This window comes from Balaenoptera borealis (genome assembly GCF_965194805.1).
Source record: "Balaenoptera borealis genome assembly, chromosome: X".
Lineage (NCBI taxonomy): Eukaryota > Metazoa > Chordata > Mammalia > Artiodactyla > Balaenopteridae > Balaenoptera > Balaenoptera borealis.
The window spans coordinates 47,349,369-47,376,719 of NC_138881.1; the positions used below are offsets into that span (position 1 = coordinate 47,349,369).

Sequence of the window (27,351 nt, forward strand, 5' to 3'; positions counted from 1 at the left end):
TTCCCACCAACAGTGCAAGAGGGTTCCCTTTTCTCCACACCCTCTCCAGCATTTGTTGTTTGTAGATTTTCTGATGATGCCCATTCTAACAGGAGTGAGGTGATACCTCATTGTAGTTTTGATTTGCATTTCTCTAATAATTAGTGATGTTGAGCATCTTTTCATGTGCTTCGTGGCCATCTGTATGTCTTCTTTGGAGAAATGTCTATTTAGGTCTTCTGCCCATTTTTGGATTGGGGTGTTTGTTTCTTTGATATTGAGCTGAATGAGCTGTTTATATATTTTGGAGATTAATCCTTTGTCCGTTGATTCATTTGCAAATATTTTCTCCCATTCTGAGGGTTGTCTTTTCGTCTTGTTTATGGTTTCCTTTGCTGTGCAAAAGCTTTGAAGTTTCATTAGGTCCCACTTGTTTATTTTTGTTTTTATTTCCATTACTCTAGGAGGTGGATCCAAAAAGATCTTGCTGTGATTTATGTCAAAGAGTGTTCTTCCTATGTTTTCCTCTAAGAGTTTTATAGTGTCCAGTCTTATATTTAGGTCTCTAATCCATTTTGAGTTTATTTTTGTGTATGGTGTGAGGGAGTATTCTAATTTCATTCTTTTACATGTAGCTGTCCAGTTTTCCCAGCACCACTTATTGAAGAGACTGTCTTTTCTCCATTGTATATCTTTGCCTCCTTTGTCATAGATTAGTTGACCATAGGTGCGTGGGTTTATCTCTGGGCTTTCTATCTTGTTCCATTGATCTATGTTTCTGTTTTTGTGTCAGTACCATATTGTCTTGATTACTGTAGCACTGTAGTATAGTCTGAAGTCAGGGAGTCTGATTCCTCCAGCTCCGTTTTTTTCCCTCAAGACTGCTTTGGCTATTCGGAGTCTTTTGTGTCTCCATACAAATTTTAAGATGATTTGTTCTAGCTCCGTAAAAAATGCCATTGGTAATTTGATAGGGATTGCATTGAATCTGTTTATTGCTTTGGGTAGTATACTCATTTTCACAATGTTGATTCTTCCAATCCAAGAACATGGTATATCTCTCCATCTGTTGGTATCATCTTTAATTTCTTTCATCACTGTCTTATAGTTTTCTGCATACAGGTCTTTTGTCTCCCTAGGTAGGTTTATTCCTAGGTATTTTATTCTTTTTGTTGCAATGGTAAATGGGAGTGTTTCCATAATTTCTCTTTCAGATTTTTCATCATTAGTGTATAGGAATGCAAGAGATTTCTGTGCATTAATTTTGTATCCTGCAACTTTACCATATTCATTAATTAGCTCTAGCAGTTTTCTGGTGGCAGTTTTAGGATTCTCTATGTATAGTATCATGTCATCTGCAAACAGTGACAGTTTTACTTCTTCTTTTCTAATTTGTATTCATTTTATTTCTTTTTCTTCTCTGATGGCCGTGGCTAGGACTTCCAGACCTATGTTGAATAATAGTGGTGAGAGTGGACATCCTTGTCTCGTTCCTGATCTTAGAGGAAATGCTTTCAGTTTTTCACCATTGAGAATGATGTTGGCTGTGGGTTTGTCATATATGGCCTTTATTATGTTGAGGTAGGTTCCCTCTATGCCCACTTTCTGGAGAGTTTTTATCATAAATGGGTGTTGAATTTTGTCAAAAGCTTTTTCTGCATCTATTGAGATGATCATATGGTTTTTATTCTTCAATTTGTTAATATGGTATATCACGTTGAATTGATTTGCGTATATTGAAGAATCCTTGTATCCCTGGGATAAATCCCACTTGATCGTGGTGTATGATCCTTTTAATGTGTTGTTGGATTCTGTTTGCTAGTATTTTGTTGAGGATTTTTGCATGTGTATTCATCAGTGATATTGGTCTGTAATTTTCTTTTTTTGTAGTGTCTTTGTCTGGTTTTGGTATCAGGGTGATGGTGGCCTCGTAGAATGAGTTTGGGAGTGTTCCTTCCTCTGCAATTTTTTGGAAGAGTTTGAGAAGGATGGGTGTTAGCTCTTCTCTAAGTGTTTGATAGAATTCACCTGTGAAGCCATCTGGTCCTGGACTTTTGTTTGTTGGAAGATTTCTAATCACAGTTTCAATTTCATTACTTGTGATTGGTCTGTTCATATTTTCTGTTTCTTCCTGATTCAGTCTTGGAAGGTTATACCTTTCTAAGAATTTGTCCATTTCTTCCAGGTTGTCCATTTTATTGGCATAAAGTTGCTTGTAGTAGTCTCTTAGGATGCTTTGTATTTCTGCGGTGTCTGTTGTAACTTCTCCTTTTTCATTTCTGATTTTATTGATTTGAGTCCTCTCCCTCTTTTTCTTGATGAGTCTGGCTAATGGCTTATCAATTTTGTTTATCTTCTCAAAGAACCAACTTTTAGTTTTATTGATCTTTGCTATTGTTTTCTTTGTTTCTATTTCATTTATTTCTGCTCTGATCTTTATGATTTCTTTCCTTCTGCTTTCTTTGGGTTTTGTTTGTTCTTCTTTCTCTAGTTTCTTTAGGTGTAAGGTTAGATTGTTTACTTGAGATTTTTCTTGTTTCTTGAGGTAGACTTGGATAGCTATAAACTTCCCTCTTAGAACTGCTTTTGCTGCATCCCATAGGTTTTGGGTCATCGTGTTTTCATTGTCATTTGTCTCTAGGTATTTTTTGATTTCCTCTTTGATTTCTTCAGTGATCTCTTGGTTATTTAGTAAAGTATTGTTTAGCCTCCATGTGATTTTCTTCTTTACGTTTATTTCCCTGTAATTCATTTCTAATCTCATAGCGTTATGGTCAGAAAAGATGCTTGATATGATTTCAATTTTCTTAAATTTACTGAGGCTTGATTTGTGACCCAAGATGTGATCTATCCTGGAGAATGTTCCGTGCGCACTTGAGAAGAACGTGTAATCTGCTGTTTTTGGATGGAATGTCCTATATATATCAATTAAATCTATCTGGTCTATTGTGTCATTTAAAGCTTCTGTTTCCTTATTTATTTTCATTTTGGATGATCTGTCCTTTGGTGTAAGTGAGGTGTTAAAATCCCCCACTATTATTGTGTTACTGTCGATTTCCTCTTTTATAGCTGTTAGCAGTTGCCTTATGTATTGAGGTGCTCCTATGTTGGGTGCATATATATTTATAATTGTTATATCTTCTTCTTGGATTGATCCCTGGATCATTATGTAGTTTCCTTCCTTGTCTCTTGTAACATTCTTTATTTTAAAGGCTATTTTATCTGATATGAGTATAGCTACTCCAGCTTTCTTTTGATTTCCGTTTGCATGGAATATCTTTTTCCATCCCCTCACTTTCAGTCTGTATGTGTCCCTAGGTCTAAAGTGGGTCTCTTGTAGACAGCATATATATGGGTCTTGTTTTTGTATCCATTCAGCCAGTCTATGTCTTTTGGTTGGGGCATTTAATCCTTTCACGTTTAAGGTAATTATCGATATGTATGTTCCTATGACCATTTTCTTAATTGTTTTGAGTTTGTTTTTGTACGTCCTTTTCTTCTCTTGTGTTTCCCACTTAGAGAAGTTCCTTTAGCATTTGTTGTAGAGCTGGTTTGGTGGTGCTGAATTCTCTTAGCTTTTGCTTGTCTGTAAAGCTTTTGATTTCTCCATCAAATCTAAATGAGATCCTTGCCGGGTAGAGTAATCTTGGTTGTAGGTTCTTCCCTTTCATCACTTTAAGTATATCATGCCACTCCCTTCTGGCTTGCAGAGTTTCTGCTGAGAAATCAGCTGTTAACCTTATGGGAGTTCCCTTGTATGTTATTTGTCATTTTTCCCTTGCTGCTTTCAATAATTTTTCTTTGTCTTTAATTTTTGCCACTTTGATTACTATGTGTCTCGGTGTGTTTCTCCTTGGGTTTATTCTGTATGGGACTCTCTGCGCTTCCTGGACTTGGGTGGCTATTTCCTTTCCCATGTTAGGGAAGTTTTCGACTATAATCTCTTCAAATATTTTCTCTGGCCCTTTCTCTCTCTCTTCTCCTTCTGGGACCCCTATAATGCGAATGTTGTTGCGTTTAATGTTGTCCCAGAGGTCTCTTAGGCTGTCTTCATTTCTTTTCATTCTTTTTTGTTTAATCTGTTCCGCAGCAGTGAATTTCACCATTCTGTCTTCCAGGTCACTTATCCGTTCTTCTGCCTCAGTTATTCTGCTATTGATTCCTTCTAGTGTAGTTTTCATTTCAGTTATTGTATTGGTCATCTCTGTTTGTTTGTTCTTTAATTCTTCTAGGTCTTTGTTAATCATTTCTTGCATCTTCTCAATCTTTGCCTCCATTCTTATTCCGAGGTCCTGGATCATCTTCACTATCATTATTCGGAATTCTTTTTCTGGAAGGTTGCCTATCTCCACTTCATTTAGTTGTTTTTCTGGGTTTTTTTCTTGTTCCTTCATCTGGTACATAGCCCTCTGCCTTTTCATCTTCTCTATCTTTCTGTAACTGTGGTTTTTGGTCCCCAGGCTGCAGGATTGTAGTTTTTCTTGCTTCTGTTGTCTGCCCTCTGGTGGTTGAGGCTATCAAAGAGGCTTGATGTGAGGCTCTGGTGGTGGGTAGAGCTCTTGGGTTTGTTTTTGTATGTCCTTTTCTTCTCTTGTGTTTCCCACTTAAAGACGTTCCTTTAGCATTTGTTGTACAGCTGGTTTGGTGGTGCTGAATTCTCTTAGCTTTTGCTTGTCTGTAAAGCTTTTGATTTCTCCATCAAATCTAAATGAGATCCTTGCTGGGTAGAGTAATCTTGCTTGTAGGTTCTTCTCTTTCATCACTTTAAGTATATCATGCCAGTCCCTTCTGGCTTGTAGAGTTTCTGCTGAGAAATCAGCTGTTAACCTATGGGAGTTCCCTTGTATGTTATTTGTCGTTTTTTCCTTGCTGCTTTCAATAATTTTTCTTTGTCTTTAATTTTTGCCAATCTGATTACTATATGTCTCAGCATGTTTCTCCTTGGGTTTATTCTGTATAGGACTTGCTGCGCTGCCTGAACTTGGGTGGGTATTTCCTTTCCCATGTTAGGGAAGTTTTCGACTATAGCCTCTTCAAATATTTTCTGTGGTCTTTTCTCTCTCTCTTCTCCTTTGGGACCCCTATAATGCAAATGTTGTTGCGTTTAATCTTGTACCAGAGGTCTTAGGCTGTCTTCATTTCTCTTCATTCTTTTTTCTTTATTCTGTTCCGCAACAGTGAATTCCACTATTCTGTCTTCCAGGTCACTTATCCGTTCTTTTGCCTCAGTTATTCTGCTCTTGATTCCTTCTAGTGTAGTTTTCATTTCAGTTATTTTATTGTTCATCTCTGTTTTTTTGTTCTTTAATTCTTCTAGGTGTTTGTTAAACATTCCTTGCATCTTCTCGATCTTTGCCTGCATTCTTTTTCTGAGGTCCTGGATCATCTTCACTATCATTATTCTGTATTCTTTTCTGGAAGGTTGCCTATCTCCACTTCATTTAGTTGTTTTCTGGGGTTTTATCTTGTTCCTTCATCTGGTACATAGCCCTCTGCCTTTTCATGTTGTCTATCTTTCTGTGAATGAAGACTACTCTTGCCTTATTAATTTTCCATCCAGATGATATGTTCACTGATGTAACTATGGTGTTAAAGTTGCCTACTCTCATTGTATTATTGTCAATTTCTCCCTTTATGTCTGTTAGTGTTTGCTTTGTATATTTAGGTGCTGCTGTTTTCAGTGTGTTTATGTTAATAAGTGGAATATCCTCTTCTTGTACTGATCCCTTTATCATTATATAATGCCTTCTTTTGTCTTTTGTTATAGACTTTGTTTTAAATTCTATTTTGTGTGATATGAGTATTGCTACCTTCCCTTTCTTGTCTTTTCTGTTTACATAAAATATCTTTTTCTATCTGTTATCTTTCAGTCTGTGTGTCTTTAGCTCTGAAGTGAGTCTCTTGTAGGCAGCATACAGATAGGTCTTGTTTATTTATTCAATCGGCACCTTAGGTCTTTTGATTGAATCATTTATTCCACTGACATACAATATGATTATTGAAAGATACATACTGCCATTTTATTACTTGTTTTTCAGTTGTTTTTGTAGTTATTCTCTGTTCATTTCTTCCTTTTTGGTTTGATGATTTTCTTTAGCAGTATTTGCGTTCCTTTCTTTTTAGTGTCTGTGTATCTATTGTAGGTTTTTGACTTGTGGTTACCAGGGTGTTCACATATGTTAACCTGTAACTATTTGTACTTTTCTAAAACTGACAGTCATTTAAGTTCAAACACATTCTAAAATATGTACATTTTTTATCCTCCACCCCCACATTTTTTGTTTCTGATGTCACATTTTACATCTTCATGTTTATTCCTTAACTGTTCATTGTAGTTAAAATTGCTTTTACAATTTTTTTAATCTTTTAATCTTCATAGTAGCGTATTTAAATGGTGAAACTCAGTCCCTAGTATATACTTGCCTTTACTATTGGGATTTTTCCTTTCCTATCAATTCTTACTTCTTGTTATAGTCTTTTCTTTTCCACTTAGAGAAGACCCTTGAACATTTCTTTACGGTGGGTTTAATATTGATGAACTCTTTTAGGTTTTGCTTGTCTGAGAACTTCTTTATCTATTGTTCAATTCTAAATGGTAATATTGCTGGGTAGAGTATCCTAGGTTGCAGATTTTTCCTTTTCAACACTTTGAATATATTATGCCACTCCCTTCTGACCTACGAAATATCTGCCGAGAAATCAATTGATAGCCTTGTGGGGGTTCCCTTGTATATAACCCTTTGTTTTTCTCTTGCTGTCTTTATAATTCTCTCTTTATATTTAACTTTTACCATTTTAATTATGATATGTCTTGGTGTGGGTCTGAGTTCCTCTTGATTGAGATCCTCTGTGTTTCCTGTACATGGATATCTGTTTCCTTCTTCAGGTTGGGAAGTTTTCACCCATGATTTCATTAAATAAAATTTCAACTCCCTTCTCTCTCTTCTCCTTCTGGAACCCCTATAAGGTGAATATTGGTATGCTTGATGTTATCCCAAATATCCCTTAAATTGTTCTCATTAAAACTTTTTTTCTTTTTTCTGTTCTGATTGGTTGATTTCCAATATTCTATCTCTCAGATCACTTATGCATTTTGCTATATCACCTAGTCTGCTGTTTATTCCTTGTAGTGTGTTTTTTCTTTCAGTTATTGTATTCTTCAGTTCTGACTGCTTCTTTTCTATATTTTTGAGTTCCTTTTAAAAATTCTAACTGTGTTCATCTATTCTTTCCCCTAATTCAGTTAGCATTCTTATTATCTGGTAGATTAATTAACCAAGGAGGTAAAAGACCTATACTCTGAAAACTATAAAACATTGATAAAGGAAATTGAAGATGATACAAAGAAATGGAAAAATATCCCATGTTCTTGGATTGGAAGAATTAACATTGTTAAAATGGCCATACTGCCCAAAGCAGTCTACAGATTTAATGCAATCCCTATCAAATTACCTATGACATTTTTCACAGAACTAGAGCAAATAATCCTAAAATTTATATGGAACCATGAAAGACCCAGAATTGCCAAAGCAATCATGAGGAAAAAGAACAAAGCTAGAGGTATCACATTCCCTGACTTCATACTATACTACAAAGCTGCAGTAGTCAAAACAACATGGTACTGGCACAAAAACAGGCACATAGGTCAGTGGAACAGAACAGAGAGCCCAGAAATAAACCCACACGCTTATGGCCCATTAATATACAACAAAGGAGGAGAAAAGATATATAATGGAGAAAAGACAGTCTCTTCAATAAGTAGTACTGGGAAAACTGGACAACTACATGAAAAAGAATGAAATTAGAATATTTTATCACACCATATACAAAAAATAAACTCAAAATGGATTAAATACCTAAACATAAGACCTGAAACCATAAAACTCTTAGAAGAAAATATAGGCAGAACACTGTTTGACATAAATTGTAACTATATTTCTTTGGATCTGTCTCCTACAGCAAATGAAATTAAAAAAAACTAAAGAAATAAAATCTAATTAAACTTAAAATCTTTTGCACAATAAAGGAAACCATTGACAAAACGAGAAGACAACCTACTGAATGGGAGAAAATATTTGCAAATGACATGACCAATAAGGGGTTAATATCCAAAATACATAAACAGCTCATACAACTCAACATCAAAAAATCAAACAACCCAATTAAAAATTGGGCAGAAGACCTGAATAGACATTTTTCCAAAGAAGACATATGCATGGCCAATAGGCACGTAAAAAGATGCTCGACATCACTAATTATTAGAGAAATGCAAATCAAAACAACAAGATATCACCTCACATCTGTCAGAATGACTATCTTCAAAAAGTCAACAAATAACAAATGTTGGCAAGGATGTAGAGAAAAGGGAACCCTTGTACACTGTTGGTGGGAATATAAATTGGTGCAGCCACTATGGAAGACAGTATGGAGGTTCCTCAAAAACTAAAAATAGGACTACCATATGATCCAGCAATTCCACTCCTGGGTATATATCTAGAAAAAACAAAAATGTTAATTCAAAAGATACACGTACCTGATGTTCATAACAGCATATTTTATAATTGCCAAAATATGGAAGCAACCTAAGTGTCCATCAACAGATGAATGGATAAAGAAGATATATATATATATATATATATATATATATATATATATATATATATATACATACACACACACACACATATACATAACTCAGCCATAAAAAAGAATGTAATTCTGTCACTTGCAACACTGTGGATGGATGGACCTAGAGAATATTAGGCTAAGTGAAATAACTCTGACAGAGAATGACAAATACTATATGATATCACTTATATGTGGAATGTAAAAAATAATACAAATGAATGTATATAGTGAAACAGAAACAGACTCATAGATACAGAAAACAAACTAGTGGTTACCAGTGCAAAGAGGGAAGTGGGGAGGGGCAAGTTAGGGGTATGGGATTAAGAGATACAAACTACCATGTATAAAATAGATAAGCAACAAGGTATATTGTACCAAACAAGGAATTATAGCCATTATTTTGTAATAACTTTTAATGGAGTATAATCTATAAAAATATTGAATCACTATGTTGTACATCTGAAACTAATATAATATTTTAAATGAAATATTAAAATATTCAATTAAGAAAAAGGAGTGTGAATGTGCACCAAGGGTAGAGTTTTGTTTGTGCATTCCCACCCACTAACACCTCAGAAAGGCATTCTTCTCCCCTCTCCTCTCCTCTCATCCTATCAGACCAAGCTCCTCAAGTCTGGCTTCAAACACCATCCCTTGCCCCAAGCTGCACTGGTTCTACTGGCCCTGGAAGAAAACTCACATTTCTCATCCACACTCCCTCTTTCCACTTCACTCGTTTTACCCTGCCATCCACTCTCCTCACTAGAGCACTCTCATGCTTACCCCTGTCACAAGGCTCAGGATGAGACCGCTCCCTCTCCTAGTCTCTCCTTTTCTCCTCTTTGTCAATGGCAAAGCAATAGTAAAGGTCCTACAAGGCCTGGCATCAAGAACACCCTCAGATTCTTTGTGTCCCATTTCTACGTCTCCCACTGTTTGTGTATCCCAGTGTCTTTGTGTCTCAACCTTTGAGTGTCACAGTATTTGTGTATATCCCAGCGACATTGTGTCCAAGTGTCAATATGTTTTAGTTTCTGTGTGTCCTAATGTCTTTATGCCCTGGTGTCTCTGTGTTCCAGTGTTTGTATGTCCTAATGACTGTATGTCATAGCTTTTCTCTATGCCCAAGTGTCTATGTGTCTTGGGGTCAGTGTTTGAATATCCCAGCACCGTGTTTCCCGCTGTTGGTATTTACCCTTATGTGTAAATGCCAGTGTCTCTGTGCCCCAGTGTCTGTACATGTCCCAATGAGTATATTGAACAGTGATGTTATCTTAGCATCTGTGTATATCTCAGAGTCTTTGTTTTTCGAGATTCAATATGTCCCAGTGGCTGTATATCTCAATGTCTGTGTTTCCTAGGGTCTGTGAGTTGCAGGTTCCGGGTATGTTCCAATGACTGTTTGTCCTAGTCTCTGTGTCCCAGTGTGTGTATCCCAGGGTCTCTGTGTTACAATGTCTCTGTGTGTTCCATTGACCAAGTGTGCCTGTGTTTGTGTGTCCCAGTCAGTGGTTCTTATTGTCAGTATGTACTAACTCTTATTTTCCAGTGTCTATGCATCCTATTTACTGTATGTTCCAATGTTGTATATTTCCTGATGACAGTATATCCCAGTGTTTATGAGCCTTACTTTCTGTGTGTTCCCATATCTGTATGCCTCAGTGTTTGTGTATCCCAATGCTTGTGTTTCCTGGTGTCTGTGTTTCATAGAATCTGGGAATGTCCCAGTGTTGGTGTGTCCCAATGTCTGTGTACCTTGTGTGTGTGCACCAATATCTATGTGTTCCAGTGCCTGTATATCCCAGAGTCTGTGTATCCTAGTGACTATGCACCAGTATCTACATACCCAGTGTCTGAGTGTCTCAGTGAATATATATCCCCATGCCACTGTATATCAAAGTTTCTATGTGTCTCAAGTTCTATGTGTCTCAGTGTCTATGTACCACAGTGTCTATGTATACCAATTTCTCTATCTCTGTAAATAAGTGAATTAGTGTCCATGTGCCCCCAGTGTCTGTGTGTTACAGTGTCAGCATGTTGGTTGTATAGCTCAGTTTCAGTGTTTCTGTGTGCCTCAGTTTCTATCCCTGTCTGTGTGCCCTAGTGTTTTCGTACTAGTGTCTGTCTGTTTTAATATCTGTGAAAAGAGTGTCTGTACGTCCCAGTGTCAGTGTATCCCCATGCCTGTAAGTTCCAGTGTCTATGTGTCTTAGTGTCTATGCAAGTCCCAATGGACTGTATGTTCTATTGTCTGTCAATGTCTGTATGTCCCAGTGTTTGTGTGTTCCAAAGTGACTGTGTGTTCCAGAGTAAGCATGTTGCAGTGTGTCTATGTATTTCAGTGTTTTGTGTGCCTTAGTGTCTGTACCCCAGTTTCTGTGTGTTTGAGTCTGCTATATCCCAGTGTCTACATGTTTCAGTGACTGTGTCCCTATGTCAGCATGTTGTATTCTGTCTGAGTTTCAGTGTTTGTGTGCCTCAGGGACTATATCACACTGTCTGTATGTCCTAGTGTTTGCGTGTCCTTGAATCTGTAGGTTTAAGTGTTTGCTACTGTATATGCCAGTGCCTGTATGTTTTCTGGTGTCTGTATGTCCTAGTTTCTGAGTACCCCAATGTTTGTATGTTCCAATGTGTACCACAACATCTCTATGTGTCAGTGTTTGTGTGTCTCAGGGTCTGTAAGTCCCAGGGGTTGTTTGTCTCAGTGTCTGTGTACCTTGTTTCCCAGTGCCTAGGTGCCCTAGTGACTGTATCCCCGTGTTTCTGTACATCCAAGTGTCTATGTGTCTCAGGGGCTGTGTCCCAGTGTCTGTACACCCAAGTATCTGTGTGTCTCAATGTTTATGTATCCCAGTGTCTATGTACCTCAATGTCTATAAGTCCCTGTTTCTGTCTACTGACTGTGCAACAGTCTGTGTGTCAAAATGACTGTGTGTCACAGTGTATATATAATTCCCGGTATCTGTAGATCACAGCCTCTCTGTACTCCAATGCTTGGGTGTCCCAATATCTGTTTATGTCCTAACGACTGTATGTTCTAGTGTCTGTGTGTCTTGATGTCTGTGAATGTTCCAGTATCTGTGTTCCTCAATTTTTATATGTCCCATGGTTTGTGTACCCCAGTGACTGTTTCCATGTTGCATATGTCTCTTAGTTTCAGTGTTTTTGTGTACTTCAGTACCTGTAGCCCAGTGTTTGTGTGTCACAACATCTGTTTGATCCAGTTCTGTGGTGGTTCTATGGTGGTTCTGTGTCTCTATGTGCCTCAATAACTGTATGTCCCAGGATGTGTCCCATTTTCTGTGTGTTCCAATGTCAGTGTGCCTCAGTGTATGTATATTCCAGTGTTTGTTTGTTCCACTGTCTGTGAGGTAAAGTGTCTGTGTGTCTCAGTGTTTTTATATGTCCTTATGTCTGTGTGCCTCAATATCTATATTCTATTGTCTGTGTGTCCCAGTCTCAGCATGCTCCTGTGTGTCTCTGAGTTTCAGTTTTTGTGTGCTTCAGTCTCTATACCCCAGTTTCCTTGTGTCCCAGTGTGTGTGTGTGTCCCAGGTTTTATGTGTCCCTGTTTGTGTATCCCAGTGTCTGTGTGTACCAGTATCTGTGTGGCAGTGTCTGGTCCCATTGTCTCTGTGTGCCAGTGTCCCTGTGTGTTCTGACATCAGTTCTAGTGTCTATGTGTGTTGTGTTTGTATATTCCAGTGTCTCTGTGAGTTTTAGTGGTTGCCTATATTTCCCAGTGGCTATGTATATCTTAAAAGCTGTATGAGCAAGTGTTTGACTGTGTTCCAGTGGCTACATATTTTAGTTTCTCAAGGTTTCTGTGCCCCAATGTCTCTGTGTTCTGGTGTCTGTGGTTTCCATTGCATATCATACGTAGTTCAGTATATGCATATCCTTGGCTCCCTGTAAGTCTGTGAGTTTCTGTGTCTTATTCTTTATGCACCTACCTTATACATCCTATTGGTCTCTTTGTTTCAGTGTCTGTATGTCCACATCTCTGGGTGTCCTGGAGTCTCTGTCTGTATTCCCTTGTTTCTATGTCCTTGTCTCTGTGTGTCCCTGATCTCTGTATGTCAGTGTCTGTGTATCCTTATCCTTGAATATACTTATTCAAGGATAAGGACACGCATATCCTGAGTCTTTGCATATCCTGAGCCTCTGTGTTCTAGTGTCTGTGTCTCCCTGTCTCTGTGTGCCCATGGATCTCCACTTCTCAGTGTCTGGGCATCCAATGAACCTTTCTGTTTGAGTGTTTGTGCATCCCTTTTTCTGTACATTGTTGAGTTTTTGTGTTCCTGAGTCTTTACATGTTCCTGAATCTTTGCACTTTCCTAAGTATTGTGTCCTTGAGTCATTGTTCATCCTTGAGTCTGCATGTTCCTGAGTCTTTGAATGTGATCTAGGATCTAGTGTCTGTGCATCTCCATGTCAGGGCACCCATGAGCCTCTGTGTTCCAGTATCTGTGTGTTCCTAGCTTTGTGCATCCCCAAGTTTTGCATATCCCTGAACTTTTGTGATCCAGTGTAAGTGTGTCCTGGAGTCTGTATATTCCTGTCTGGGTGTCTCTCTCTGAGCCTCTGTGTTGTAGTGTCTATATTAATGAATCTGCACATGCCTCCTTCCATGTGTCCTTGGTTGGTGAGTCTCTGAGTCTATGCATCTCTGGGGCTTGGCTCTCCATGTCTGTGATTTGATATTTATCCTACTTCTACATTTATTTTCTCCAGCTTTTGCCAATGTTTCTGTATTATTTTCTTGATGTTGCTGTGTCTTAAGTTGCTCTGTACCTCAGTGCCTCTCTTTCTTAGTCCATTGATCTTTTTCTCTAGATTCCCATGACTGTGTTCTTGTTTCTATGGGTCTGTTTGTCAGGGTGTCTCTCTGTATCTGTTCCTCTTTTCGTCTTGCTCTGTCCCTGGTATGGTTTTGATCTGACTCACCACGTCTGTGTCTCTGTGTCTGTTTGTGTCTGGTGTCTGGATCCATGTCTTTTTATTTTTGACCCACTATCTATGTGTCCCTGATTCACTGTCCCCATCCTTTCGTCTGTGGCCTTGGTTGTCTTTTTGTGTGTCTCTATTTCTGGGTAACCAGGTGTATCTTGATTCTGTGTCTTTGCCCATTTGCTTATGTTCTGTGTGTCTGTTTATGTGTGTCTAGGTTTCTTTATTCCTATCTTGATCCTTCCAGAAGTGTGCCTGTGTTTTTGTCCCTATGTCTAGCCTGTATCCATATGATTGTGTTTGTGGGTTCACATCCCCATGTCTACTTGTTCTAAGATTTCTGTCTCTGAATTCCTGTGTCCCTGTCATTGTGTCACAATGTCCCCATCATTGTGTCACAATGTTCCCATTATCCCTGGGCCTCTATTTTGTCTGTCCTTATGTCTCTGTTACCTGGTCTGAAACTTATCTCTTTGGTGGTGTTTGTCACTGTTGAGGTGTCTGCATCCCCATGTCTTTGTCGCTGGATCTCTAAATATATAAGTCTATACTCCCGTCTCACTCTTAGTGTGTTTCTCTGCATTTGCGTGTGTCCTTGGGTCTTTGTCACCAAGTCTGGATCTGTGTAACATCTCTGTTTCTATGTCCTTATAGGTCTCTGGTCTTGTATCTCTGTGTTCTCTTCTCATCCCCCACCCCATGTCTATATGTCATCATGTCTATGTGTTTCTACCTCTCTGTCTTTGGTGTCTTGGACTGTGGTTTTGACCAATGTTCCCCTGGTTACTTCTGTGTCCCTGTGTGGCTTGACTCCTCTGCTCCTGTGTCTGGATCTCTGTGAATCTCTATCTTTTCATTTGTATGCTGTTATGCCTCATTGTCTTCACATTAGTCATTGTGTGCCTGTCCCTGGGTGACCTCATTTTTGTCTCCCTGCCTCTTTGTTTGTGACAGGGACAGCACCTCAAAATGGGGATACAGAAGCCCAGCAAGTGGGCATCTGTTTCTCTGGGTTTATGTCCCTGATACTGTCACTCTGGCTTCCTAACCCCTCTTTGTATGTCTACATGCCCTTATGTCTATTCTCTTTATTTTGAGATCCTTGTGTTTCCATATGTCTCTATCTCTATTTACCCATCCACGTCTGTGTCCTCGTTGCTGTCTTTCTGTGTGTGATTCCGTGCCTTTGGCTGTGGGTAGTATATGTGTTTGTCTACTGCTGTGTCATGGGATCCTTTTTGGTTCATTCATTCAGCAAATATTTACTAAGCACCTACTATGTGCTAGGCCCTGGGGATACATAGATGATTCAGAAAAGGTCCTTGCCCTCAAAGAGCTCACAGTCTAAGTAAGGGATCCAGACAAGTAAATAGATGATTACTACACAGTATGATAGGTGAGCTTGAATGGAATGTGGGGGTGGGCTATGGTAACAGGAGGGGACCAAACTCAATCTATGGGAGGGGTCAGGGAAGGCCTCCTAGAGGAAGTGACAACTAAGACTTGAAGAATATGTAAAATTTACCTGCATGAAGCCAAGGAAGGGAGTCCCACATAGAAGGAAAAGCACATGCAAAGGCCCATTGGTGGGAGAGAGCATGGTTTGTTAGAGGAACTGTAAGAGCTTTAAATATGTCATGGGAGCCAGAGAAGGTCGTGAGCAGGACTGGTGCCTCAGTTTTTTGTTTTAAGGAAGTCACTTCTAAGGCTGCTGTGGAGTATGGATTGAAAAGAGTAGAGACTGGAGACAGTAAGGACTGTGAGGAGGCAGAAGTCACTAAGCCTCTAGGTCCATAGATCTGCATGTCTTTGTGTGTGTGTTCTGGTATATGTGTCACTTAGTGCATGTGTTAGTGTGCATGTCCCTGTGTGTTTCCACATCCTAGGGGCTTTGTTCCTGGCTCACCCTATGCCCTGGCCTCTGGGTCTCCAAAACTTAGGTCTCCTGCTCTGGGGTTCAGGGGCCATCAAAGGAGATAGGCAATGTAAGGGTGGCCCAGCAGCCGCTGTACATGAGAGTGCTTCACCAGCCAGCAGGAAGCCCAGTGGGGTGGCAGCCTTGGTGAGTCCTTCAGCAGCCTCTTGCCTAGGATCACAGGCACATCTGGGCCCTGGTGTCTCCTCAAGCTTGGCCCCATAGGCCCTGCCACCAGCTGGATGTCTCCCTCAGGACAGAGATGCAACACCAGTTAAGGCAGTGGCCTGAGTCCTACTGACAGCTCTGAGAGGATCCTAAAGCAGGAAACCTAGAAGGAAAAGTGGGAGGGAGGAGGGGCAGCAAAGGCCTGGAGGAGGGAAGAGGCTGAGCATTGTGTGAAACGTGGAGGAGCCAGATGGAACAGTAGTATGAAAGTAGAGAGCCAAGGTGGATGAGATGGCAGCAGAAGGGGTTCAGTCCTGCTTGAAGGAGATGACAAGGCAGATTGGAGAAGTGAGGAGGTTCAGAGGAAGTAAAAATATCTGTCCAACCCACCATCACTGCCCAAACTCTTTGGTGTATGCCTCTGCCTCAGGTTGTGCTAGTGTCTCCTGACCTACAATCTGGCTTCCTGCAATCCCCCTTTACAGCAGCCTCCAGAGGGATCTTCGTAATAGACCTGACTGTATCTTTCACCTGCTTATGCCTTTTCATGACTCCCATTGCCTTCAGGAAAAAGCCAAATTCCTCATGCTGGCACTCTTGTCTGATCACTCCAGCTCCATCTCCTGCAATCTCCATTCCTTTCCTCTACATGTTTGCTCAGCTTTTCAGACTCGGTGTGGGTCTCTCTCCTACAGGAGATCTTTCTTGAACTTCAAAGCTGGGCAAGATGCCTCACCCTGTGTTCCTCCAGCTCCCTGGACTGCTTTCTGTCTAGCACTGATAACTCCCTGGGATCACTATCCATGCCTGGGTCTGTCTTTTCTATATATATATATATATATTTTTTTTTTTTAATATTTATTTATTTATTTATTTATTGCTGCATAGGGTCTTCGTTGCTGTGTGTCGGCTTTCTCTAGTTGTGGCAAGCTGGGGCTACTCTTCGTTGTGGTGCATGGGCTTCTCATTGTGGTGGCTTCTCTTTGGTGTGGAGCATAGGCTCTAGGCACACGGGCTTCAGTAGTTGTGGCACATGGGCTCAGTAGTTGTTGCTCGCAGGCTCTAGAGCAAAGGCTCCATAGTTGTGACACACAGGCTTAGTTGATCTGTGGCATGTGGGATCTTCCCAGACCAGGGCTCAAACCCATGTCCCCTGCATTGGCAGGTGGATTCTTAACCACTGCACCCCCAGGGAAGTCCTGGGTCTGTCTTCTTCCTAGACCAGGAGCTCTCCAAGGGCACAGCTTGGCTCTGATTCCTCTTTGTGGTTTGAGGGTCAAGGTGCTGGGGGCTCACTGGCCTTTCACCCTGGCAGAGTCTCTCTTGGGACTGGTGCTCTCTGATCACTATCAGCCTCAGTAACACTTTTCCAGCAGGCCACGGGCCAAGGGGCTGAGACCTGAGCCATTGATCACATAGAGCCCCAGGTGGGGTAGTTGTGGGGTGCTGGGGTTCTGGTAGCGGTGCTGGAGGACTAGGAACTCAAGGTGGGGCCCAAGGCAGAGGATAAGGTGGGCTGCAGCAGCCACATGGAGCTCCAACTGGGACCTCTTCAGTAGGGCCGACTGGTCCCAGGACAGAAGCAAGGTACCCTCACCTTGCATGGATATGGAACTGCGGGTGATGGTGATAGTGTAGGCCCGGGATTTATCTTTAGTAACTGTGATGGTCTGGAAGTAGGTCCTTGTGCCCTGGCCTTGATGGTGCCCCAAGCAGCTGCCCATGTACATGCAGCCCTGGAGGGAGAAGAATGCTTGCTGGGAGCACAGGCTTTCACGTGGTCATTCACATAGTCACCCACAGCACAGGAGGGGTGAAGTCTCAGGGCCTGAAGTTCAGGTGAAGTGGTGCAGATCTGTGGTTAGAGAGCTAGCTCCTGAGGAAAGTGCTTCTACCACAGCCCATCTAGCTGCTCCTTCCTGTGCACTGTATGAGCATGTATGTATATGTGTGCATGCTTACCCCAGTGGGGCTGTTTGCATGCATGTGCTTGCCTCTGAGTGTGTAAATGTGTGTGTTTAGTTCTGTTCATATGAGTATCTCTGGACATATCTGTGCATCTGCATATTTGGGGAAGGTGTTATGGTAGAGTGTGTATTTTTTGGTTGTATGTGTATATGTGTCTCTGGATATGTTGGTGTTATAAGTCTTGGTGAATAGTTTATGTTGTGTGTGTCTGGTTGTGTGTTGGTACATATTGTATATCTGGGGGTGTCAGTGTGCATGCATCTGGCTGTGTGTCATGGTATTTGTGTGCTTTGGTGTGTTTTATATGTCTAGAGTAGCAGAGTATGTGTACCTATGTGTGTTGAATTCTTGTGTATTGGGATGAGTGTGGTTACCAGTGCATGTATGTGTGTCTGAGTGTGTTGATATATGTGTCATTATGTATATCTGGGCATGTGTTGTGCATCTCTGTGTATCTGGATGCCTATTTGTATGTTATTATGTGTAGGTGTGGAAAGTGTCAAAATATATGTGCCTGGATGTGTATTTTTGTGAGTTTACTGTATTCCTTAGTGTGTGTGTATGTGTATCTGTGAGTGTCTTGGTGTTAGAGTATATTTGTGTGTGTTTCCATGTGTCTGGGTATGTACTTGTGTGTTAGTGCGGTGCCCTGCTATGTGTTTGTATTAGCCCACAAATGTCTGGGGGTGTTGACATGTGTATATCTGGCTGTGGAGTTATATGAGGTAGAGTCTTTGGGGCTCTCAACTGCCTTTGGGTCATCTATTAGCTGTAGTAGGTCCCCTGGGCACCCATCTAGTGTGAAGCAGATCCTCTCTTTTGAGCATGGGATGTGGATCACAAAGTGGGTGTCTCCATCCACTGCAAGGCAGGAGGCACAACTCTGAAGTTATGGCCCTAGAAGTGAGGCAGGAGGTAGATGGGCACCCCAGGGTAAGCAATTGGAGATTCATTCCCTGTGGACAGAAACTCCAAGATGAGCATAGCAGGACAATTGAGAGAGGAGGCTGGGCCCTGCTCAGATAGAAGATAAGAGATCACATATTTCTCATTCTCAAAGTCAAGGAGACCTTCCCAACTAGAAAGGCTCCTTGGAGGTCAAAAAGGGAGGGGGCGCCACCCCATAGTAAGTGATGTCAACTACCCATAGGCCTCTTGGGTGGCATCCATCTTGGCGCACACATTGGGAGGATCCTGAGATATACCAAATACGGACTCTGAACCAGGTAAATCAAAATGATTGGCTAAAGGAAACCTGGAAGAAATGCCCCATATAAGTGATTTAAACTACCATGAGGGCGTGACTCTCTTTTTGAGTCAGTCCCTGTGTCTATACACGCGTACTGTACTCTTTTTCCTCCTAATAAATACTTTACTTGTTTCACTGCTTTCCATCTTTGTGGAATTTCTTTTCTGCAAAGCTGAAGGGCCAGAGCCTTGTCACTGACCACTGGTCTAGTGGCTAGGATTTGCTGCTCTTACCGCCACGACCTGACCTCAATCTCTGGCCAGGAACAGAAACCCTGCTTCAAACCGCTGCAGGCTGAGGCACCCGAGATCATATTTGGTTCCGAAACCTGGGAATTCAGGCATTCAAGGTAAACAGTGGGTTTCACCCAGCTGTGGCTTGAGGCCCCTGACTTTTGCTCTTGTTTTCTTTCTCACTCTCCACTTCACTTTCTTTTCAAGACCTGCAGGGCATAACCTCTGTCTGCTCACAGCGTTGTGGCTACCCCCACCAGCATTGGGGGTGGCAGGCAGATTCCCCAGGCCGTGCAGATTCAAATAACACTCGGGTGACAGCTGATGCTATCCTTTGGGACATGGTGGAAACGTGATTTCCAACTGAGAAGGAACCCAAGGGGTCTCTTTTTCTCTCTCTCGCTCTCTCTCTCTCTCTCACTGTCCCGTATGGAACCCTCCCCTATGCTTTTCTTTCCCAAATTACTTGTACAACAAGGTCTCTTTCTCACTTCGTATCTCCACGCCCTTTTAGGGAAGGATTTCCTAGACATCATTCCTAAACTGCATCCCCGCCATTGACAAACCCAGTGCTGCCTGTGTGAGACAAAATTGTCAGACGCTTCCCAGTTCTATCTTAGCTGCCAGACAGGGCAAAGGATTTTGGGTTCTTTTGCTGTCTAGTCTCTCACCTCACTCAATGCCCAGAAATTTACTATGAGAATTTCTCCACCTCCCGGCCCTGGAAGCTTGAACCCTGTGGCATCTTCCATAGCGCCCAACTCCAATTTCTCCAAGGGCTCCTCTTTGCATCTATGGGACCCCCTTCACTCCAGGTCTTGGCAGCCTACACACTGCTATCTATCTGGCTGGCCGCTACCCAGAAGCCTGAATTATAAACTTTGTAGATGCTCAGTCACGAGGAGTACACCCCAGCATAGGAAGACTTATCACAGGACATAAGCTCTATAGACAAGGGATCCCTCCTAAGGAAAGTCCTGGCAACTGGTCTGCACTGGTTCGAAGGTCCTCCCCTGGCCATGTTGGGGGAGAAGACTTGCGCAAGTTACCACGGAAGACCAGAGACGTCTGGTCAGAAATCGATGGGAGAGTAGAGGACGCTTGAAACCTCATCAGGTTTGAAGGGAATCTGGGCAATGCCCTGAACCCCTTCAGGTTAAAGCCTCCTGATAAATGTTTCCAGGATGCCAGATTTCATTCTAGGAGCTCTCTCTTGTTCTCGCTTGCAAGTTACTCAACATAGGAGGATCCCCCTCCAAGCAAGAAGAGACACCTCTGGAGTGTATCATTAAGAATTGGAATTTTTTTTTAAATAGAAGGGCTAAGAAAGGAAAAACTTAGGTTCTACTGTAACAGTGCCTGGCCTTTGTATAAGTTAGAGAATGGAGAAAAATGGCCTGAAAATGGGTGTCTAAATTACAATACCATTCTGCAATTGGATCTCTATTGCTGCAGGATGGGAAAGTGGACTGAGGTTCCCTATATTCAGGCTTTCATGGTCCTTTACCAAAATCCCACCTTACATGGCTCTTATAATTCAAAACCTGGGGAACCAGAAAACTCTCCTGACATTTTAGATGACCCCCCTTCTAAGCTCTCCCATTTCTCAGGGGGAAACCTAGCTCCTCCTACTCCTGACAGTATCCCTACTTCTCCGGAGCCACCTACTTCTCTTGCTCCCTCTGACTGATCCCAAACTGCACCTCCTTATGTCCCACCAGACCCTCCATTACCCCAAGAGAGGCTAGTCCTTCTTGGGTAACTCGCAGTGGAGCTTCCTATCACCCAGGATCAGGGAAACTATGCCCTCTTAGGGAAGTGGCAAATGGAGACGGGACAATCAGAGTACATGTGCCCTTCTCTTTAACTGACTTAGCCCAATGCAAACAGAAACGGGGCCAGTTTTCTGAAGACCCTAGTAAGTTTGTTGAAGGGTTTCATGACTTAACTTGGAAGGATGTCCAAGTAATTCTATCTATTTGTTGTACTCTGGAGGAAAAACAGAGAATCTGGACAGCAACCCAGGGACATGCCAACCAGCTTGCCAGACACCAACCCAAACATTATGCTATGGGTGGAGATGCAGTCCCAAATCAGGAACTCCCTTGCAATTTTAATTTGCAGGCAGGAACAGAAGCCAGGAAGCATATGCTCCAATGTGTATTAGAAGGGATGAGAAAGTGTATCAAAAAGTCAGTTAACTATAAAAAGGTTAAAGGAGTGACCCAAGAAGAAGAAAATCCAGCCCTCTTTCATGGGCAGTTTGTGGAGACTTTTAGGAAGTATACCAACATAGATCCCTCCACTTCTGAAAGTCAGCCCCTGCTTGGACAACACAACACTTTATTAGTCAGTCCACCCCTGATATTAAATGGAAACTCCAAAAATTACAATTGGCCCTGCAAACACCCATGCCCCAACTCCTAGATGTGGCATTTGGGGTATTTAATAATCGAGATCAAGCTGAGAAGGAAGAGAGAACCCAACATGAGAAAAGACAGGCCAGGGCTCATGCAAAACTGATAGCTGTTGCTGTCAGCCATGCCTTGCAACCTCAGGACAACCCAAGGGGGCCAAGAAAGTCCAACTCTCCATCTGGAGGTAAGACCAACAAGGGGGAATGCTACAAATGTAAGTCAACTGGCCACTGGGCCCAAGATTGCCAGAAAGAGCCCCCCAGGCCATGCCCAACCTGCAAACAAATAGGTCATTGGAAGAGGGACTGCCCTCAGTCCCAAAGGAGAAAGGGGGCTCCCGCTCCCAAGATGGCCATGCTCGACCACTGAGGTGGGCTGGGGATTCTGGTGGCTCCCCCTAATGAGATGTCTATCTCCATTGAGGAGCCCTGGGTAGTCCTTGACGTGGCAGGTATGAAGATTGATTTTTAAATTGATATGGGAGCCACTCACTCTGTCTTAATTTCTCACTATAGACCTCTTTCCTCCAAAAGCTGTACTGTGACTGGTGTTAATGAAAAGCTTAGCACCCATTACTTTACTGGGCCTCTCACTTGCCAATTTGAGCAGTGGTTGATTTCGCATGCCTTTTTAGTTGTACCTGAGTGTCCCACCCCACCACTGAGGAGAGACCTTCTGAGCTCCCTCAGGGCCATACTCCAGTTAGGAGGCCCCGAGTAGCCCCTTATCTTGACTCTGACTAAGACAGACCAACTGGAAGAGCAAGGTCCTATTCCCAGCCATATTCTACAGGCAGTGGACACTTCAGTATGGGACAAAGGAATCCCTGGAAGGGCCATAAATGCCCAACTGTAAGAATTAGCCATAGACCAGAAGCTGCCTACCCTAACAAGAGACAATACCCTATAAAGTTGGAAGTGAAGAAGAGTTTATAACCCCTCGTAGATAAATTCTTAACACATGGCCTCTTGGTGCCCTGCCAGTCTCCATGCAATACTCCTATTAGGCTACTTGTTAAGCCAAATTGGAAATATAGGATGGTACAAGACCTTAGAGCAGTAAACAATGCAGTGGTCCCTATACATCCCCTCATGGCCAATCCTTATAACATATTAGCCCAAATCCCTGAGGACACTAAATGGTTTACTGTACTTGACCTCAAGGATGCCTTTTTTTTTCATCCCAGTTCATCCCTCATCACAATATCTATTTGCCTTCTAGTGGACTAACCCCGACTCAGGCCAAATGCAACAATATACCTGGACAGTATTGCCTCAGGGGTTTTGGGACAGTCCACATTTTTTCACCCAGGCCCTAGGAAAGGAACTAAGGGAAATACACTTGAAAGAAGGGACTATTATACAGTATGTAGATGATATATTAATATGTAGTCCCTCCATGAAGGCCTCAGATCAAAATACCATTGAAATCCTTAATATCCTTGGGGCATGGGGTTACAGAGCCTCTCAGATAAAGGCACAAATCTCAAAGCAACAAGTTAAATATCTGGGATATATTATAAACCTGGAAGTAGACAGTTATTTCCAGATAGAAAACAAGCTATATTAGGCCTAAGCACACCAAAGACAAAGAAACATCTCCGTACATTTTTGGGCATGGCAGGATTTTGCAGAATTTGGATTCCAGGATTCAGGCTAATGGCTAAGCCCCTATATGAAGACACTAAAGGCCCAGATATAGAACTATTACTTTGGAACAGGGAATAAGAAAAGGCTTTTAATGATATCAAGCAAGTCCTCACCAGAGCCCCTGCTTTGGGTCTCCCCAATTGGAAAAGCCATTCATCTTGTACGTGGCTGAAAAACAGGGGACAGCTTTTGGTGTCCTTATACAGAATCTAGGGGAAGTTCCTCAGCCTATAGGCTACTTTTCCAAGCAACTAGACTCCATGGCCCGAGGTTGGCCTGGCTGCCTCCGGGCAGTAGCTGCCACTGCTTTATTAGTGGAAGAAGCCAACAAGCTCACCTTTGGACAGCCACTGGAAGTCCAGACCCCTCATCAAGTGAAAGGGATTCTAGATATAAAAGGCCACAATTGGCTAACTGGAGGCCGTCTTATTAAGTACCAGGCTTTGCTCCTTGACTCCCCAGAGCTAACCCTCAAAACTTGCCGCACTTTTAACGCCACTACACTAATGTCCGCCGAAAGCCCAGAGCTAACACATTCTTGCCTCAAAACCCTTGACCAGGTCTATGCCTATAGGTCTGACCTAACAGGCCAGGCCATAGAAAACCCTGAGGAAGAATGGTTTACTGATGGCAGTAGTTTCATTAAAGATGGAGTTAGGAGGGCAAGGTATACTGTTGTGAGCATGCATAGTGTCATAGAAGCAAAACCTTTGCCACCTAACACCTCAGCCCAAAAGGCTGAACTGATAGCTCTAACCCAAGCCTTAATCCTAGGGGAAGGAAAGATTGTAAATATATACACCGACTTAAAATATGCCTTCCTCGTTTTACATCCCCACACAGCTATCTGCAAAGAGAGAGGACTCCTAAATGCAAGAAATTTCCCTATAAAATATAGGGCTGAGATTTTATATCTCATAGAAGTGGTTCAAAAACCAAAACAGATAACAGTCATTCACTGCCATGGGCACCAAAAGGGAACTTCTCAAATTTCTCAAGGAAACAACAGGGCAGATCGGGAAACAAAGAAAGCAGTCTTGATGCCCATAACCGAAATGGCATTAATCCCATCTCTTACCCCTTCTAATGTTATACCCAGGTACTCAACTTCCAAAGAGAACTGGGCATGAGACAGAGGAGGTACTAAGGGAATGGATGGTTCATGGCACATAGATCAGAAATTGCTCATACCTCTCTCTGACCAATGGAAAATTATTAAAGGGCTACATGATTCTCTCCATCTGGGGAGAGATGCAATGTCTATAATCGTTTTCCGTCTTTTTATAGGGAAAAGACTCCCGGAGACAATTAAAAGAGTTACTTGAGCCTGTGCCCTTTGTGCCACCCATAATCCAGGAGGCAACTTCAAGCCTCCCCCTCTTGTTAACCCAGTCCAGCGATGTAGGACTTACCCAGGAGAGGACTGGCAAATAGATTTCACTCAGATGCTCTCTTTCCAGGGTTTCAAATACTTACTAGTCTTTATAGATACTTTTACTGGATAGATAGAGGCCTTCCCTACTAGAACAGAGAAGGCAACTGAAGTGGCTAAGGCTCTCCTAAAGGAAAGTATTCCTAGATTCAGGTTGCCCCGTCACCTTCAGAGTGACAATGGACCTTCGTTTGTAGCAAAGATCACTCAACAGCTTTTGCAGGCTTTAGGGATTAAATACAACCTCCGTTCATCCTGGAGACCGCAGTCTTCAGGAAAAGTGGAACAGGCTAATCATACTCTAAAGAAAACCTTGGGCAAACTCCATCAGGAAGGGTCAGAGTCGTGGTATTGCCTGCTGCCAATAGCCCTCTTAAGGGTCAGAGCAGCCCCTAAAACAACCACTAAGTTAAGCCCTTTTAAAATGACATACAGAAGGACATTCCTTACTCTGGACATGCTAACTGACCCAGAAACCCAGGTTCATCTTAAATACATTATAAACCCAGGCCAGGTGCAGAGGCTATACAAGAGCATGGTAACAGAGTACAGCCCTCTCCAGATGACAGTCCCAGTCACTCTGTTGTAAAACCTGGAGATTGGGAACTTTTAAAGACCTGGAAAAATGAGTCCCCTGGTCATCAGCTACTCCCAAAATGGAGGGGTCCTTACCTAGTCCTGCTGAGCACTCCTACAGCAGTTAAACTCCAGGGGGTCACCAGCTGGGTTCATCTGTCCAGGATTAAACCTGTTTCCACTGATACGTTACAAGAACCTGAAGACCCACATTCCAGCCATTCCTGTGAATCCACCCCTTCTTCTGAGTCTCCACAGGATCCGGAGGACCCAGGAAAGCCTGAAAATTCCAGGTGGATGAATGAACCTCTCCAAGACCTGAAGCTTTTATTTGAAAAGGACAAAAAGACTTCTTAGACCCTAGGCTAAGTACCCATAGCCACTATCTTCCTTCTTGCCTTCCGCTACTCCAATCCACTTACAGAATAATTGATAGGCTCTGGTAGATTTAGATAACTATTGTCTTCTTTGCTCCCACCTTTGCTCTTGGAACTTACTAAACTTCTCTGCCCATGCTAGGTGATTTAAATATGACTCTGACTGGTGCTACTATGAAGCCTTAGCTTTTCTATGCCTATTTCCCTTATCCACAGGATGGACAGCAACTCTGGTTTGCATTGCACAAACTCTTGCTTCCTCCACTCTATTGACAGAATGCTGGATTTGTTTACCCTGAGCTAAGTCCATTGTGGACCAGAGCAACCCTCTTGTCCATCCTGTAAGGAATTTTAGCCAAGTTCCTGATGGAAAATGGTCTTCTACCAGAGACCCAAGGCTCAGAACGGTAATGTACGGAGTCAGACTTGTTCATTTTCCTACTGAAGAAAATTCTAATGTCTCTTGCCTAACCCTCCCCTTAGCAACAGAAGGAGAATATGAGGTCAAACTGGGAGGATGAAGAACTGGCATTAAAGCACCCCAGCGTTTTATAACGCCCCCCCAAGCCAGAATTCCAGTTACTTATTTGTGCTCAAACTCTAACTCACTACCCAAAGGAAGAATGATCCACACAGGAGAAGCAGATAGCAGGACGGATGTGGATGGAACGGGTTGGATTTGTAGCTGGAGAAATTTTCCATAACAATAGAATTGGATGGCTAGGTCTTTTTGTTTTAAACATCTTTATTGGAGTATAATTGCTTTACAATTTTGTGTTAATTTCTGCTGTATAACAAAGTGAATCAGCTATATGTACACATATATCCCCATATCCCCTCCCTCTTGAGCCTCCCTCCCACCCCTCTAGGTGGTCACAAAGCACCTAGCTGATCTCCCTGTGCTATGCAGCTGCTTCCCACTAGCTATCTATTTTACATTTGGTAGTGTATATATGTCAGTGCTACTCTCTCACTTCGTCCCAGCTTACCCTTCCCCCTCCGGATGGCTAGGCTTTAAAACTTTGGGTGAGTTAGTCTACTGTGCCCTGCCAGGATACATTTTCATATACCAGGTAGATAAAAAACCATGCACCACTAATTGCCTACAAAATAACTCCATGCCCACACAGTGTATGCTGGGAACCTTGATTACCCCTTTCTTAATCCACTCCTTAAACGAATCCAAGCACTGGACCACTTCATTAAAACTGTTCACTCAATTAACTCGAGGTTTACCTGGTGGCATCCCAGATGGAGATGCCTATTTCTTTGGGTATACATTGTTACCATGGTGGGGAGTAGCCGCCCACCAACATGTCCTTTGAAACTTGTCTCATACTCTTACTGCCATAGGTAACAGTACTGCTAACTCTCTCACTAATTTACAGAAGTCTCTAGATTCGCTGGCCAAGGTGGTACTTGACAACCGACTGGCCCTGGATTATCTGTTGGCAGAGCAAGGAGGGGTACATGCAGTTGCCAACACTTCTTGCTGCACATACATTAACACCTCTTCCCAGATAGAGACCAACATTGAGAAAATTCGACAACAAGCCACCTGGCTTCAGCAGACAATTAACCACCAATCCTCGTTATTCATTATGGGCAGGAAAATTGAAAAGTGGTTCTCCAGCTTGTTTTCCTGGATCCCACAAGATATTAAAACCTTTCTAATGCACTGTGATAATCTAAGTGGGAGGGAAGTCCAAAAAGGGAGGGGATATCTGTATGTGTATGGCTGATTCATTTTGTTGTGCAGTGGAGGCTAAAACAACATTGTAAAGCAACCATACTCCAATAAAAATTA

General features: G+C 42.2%; 1 protein-coding gene across 1 annotated transcript in view; it reads right to left on the reverse strand.

Moving 5' to 3' along the window:
- Positions 1-11,949: 11,949 nt before the first annotated feature.
- ITIH6 (inter-alpha-trypsin inhibitor heavy chain family member 6) overlaps positions 11,950-27,351 on the reverse strand; it is a 49,493-nt gene continuing 34,091 nt past the window's right edge. Inside the window, 5 exon segments of the mRNA XM_082376763.1 lie at positions 11,950-15,735; positions 17,009-17,323; positions 17,325-17,376; position 17,379; positions 18,360-18,472. Coding sequence (XP_082232889.1) covers positions 15,528-15,735; positions 17,009-17,323; positions 17,325-17,376; position 17,379; positions 18,360-18,472 — 689 coding nt within the window. The 3' untranslated portion in view covers positions 11,950-15,527.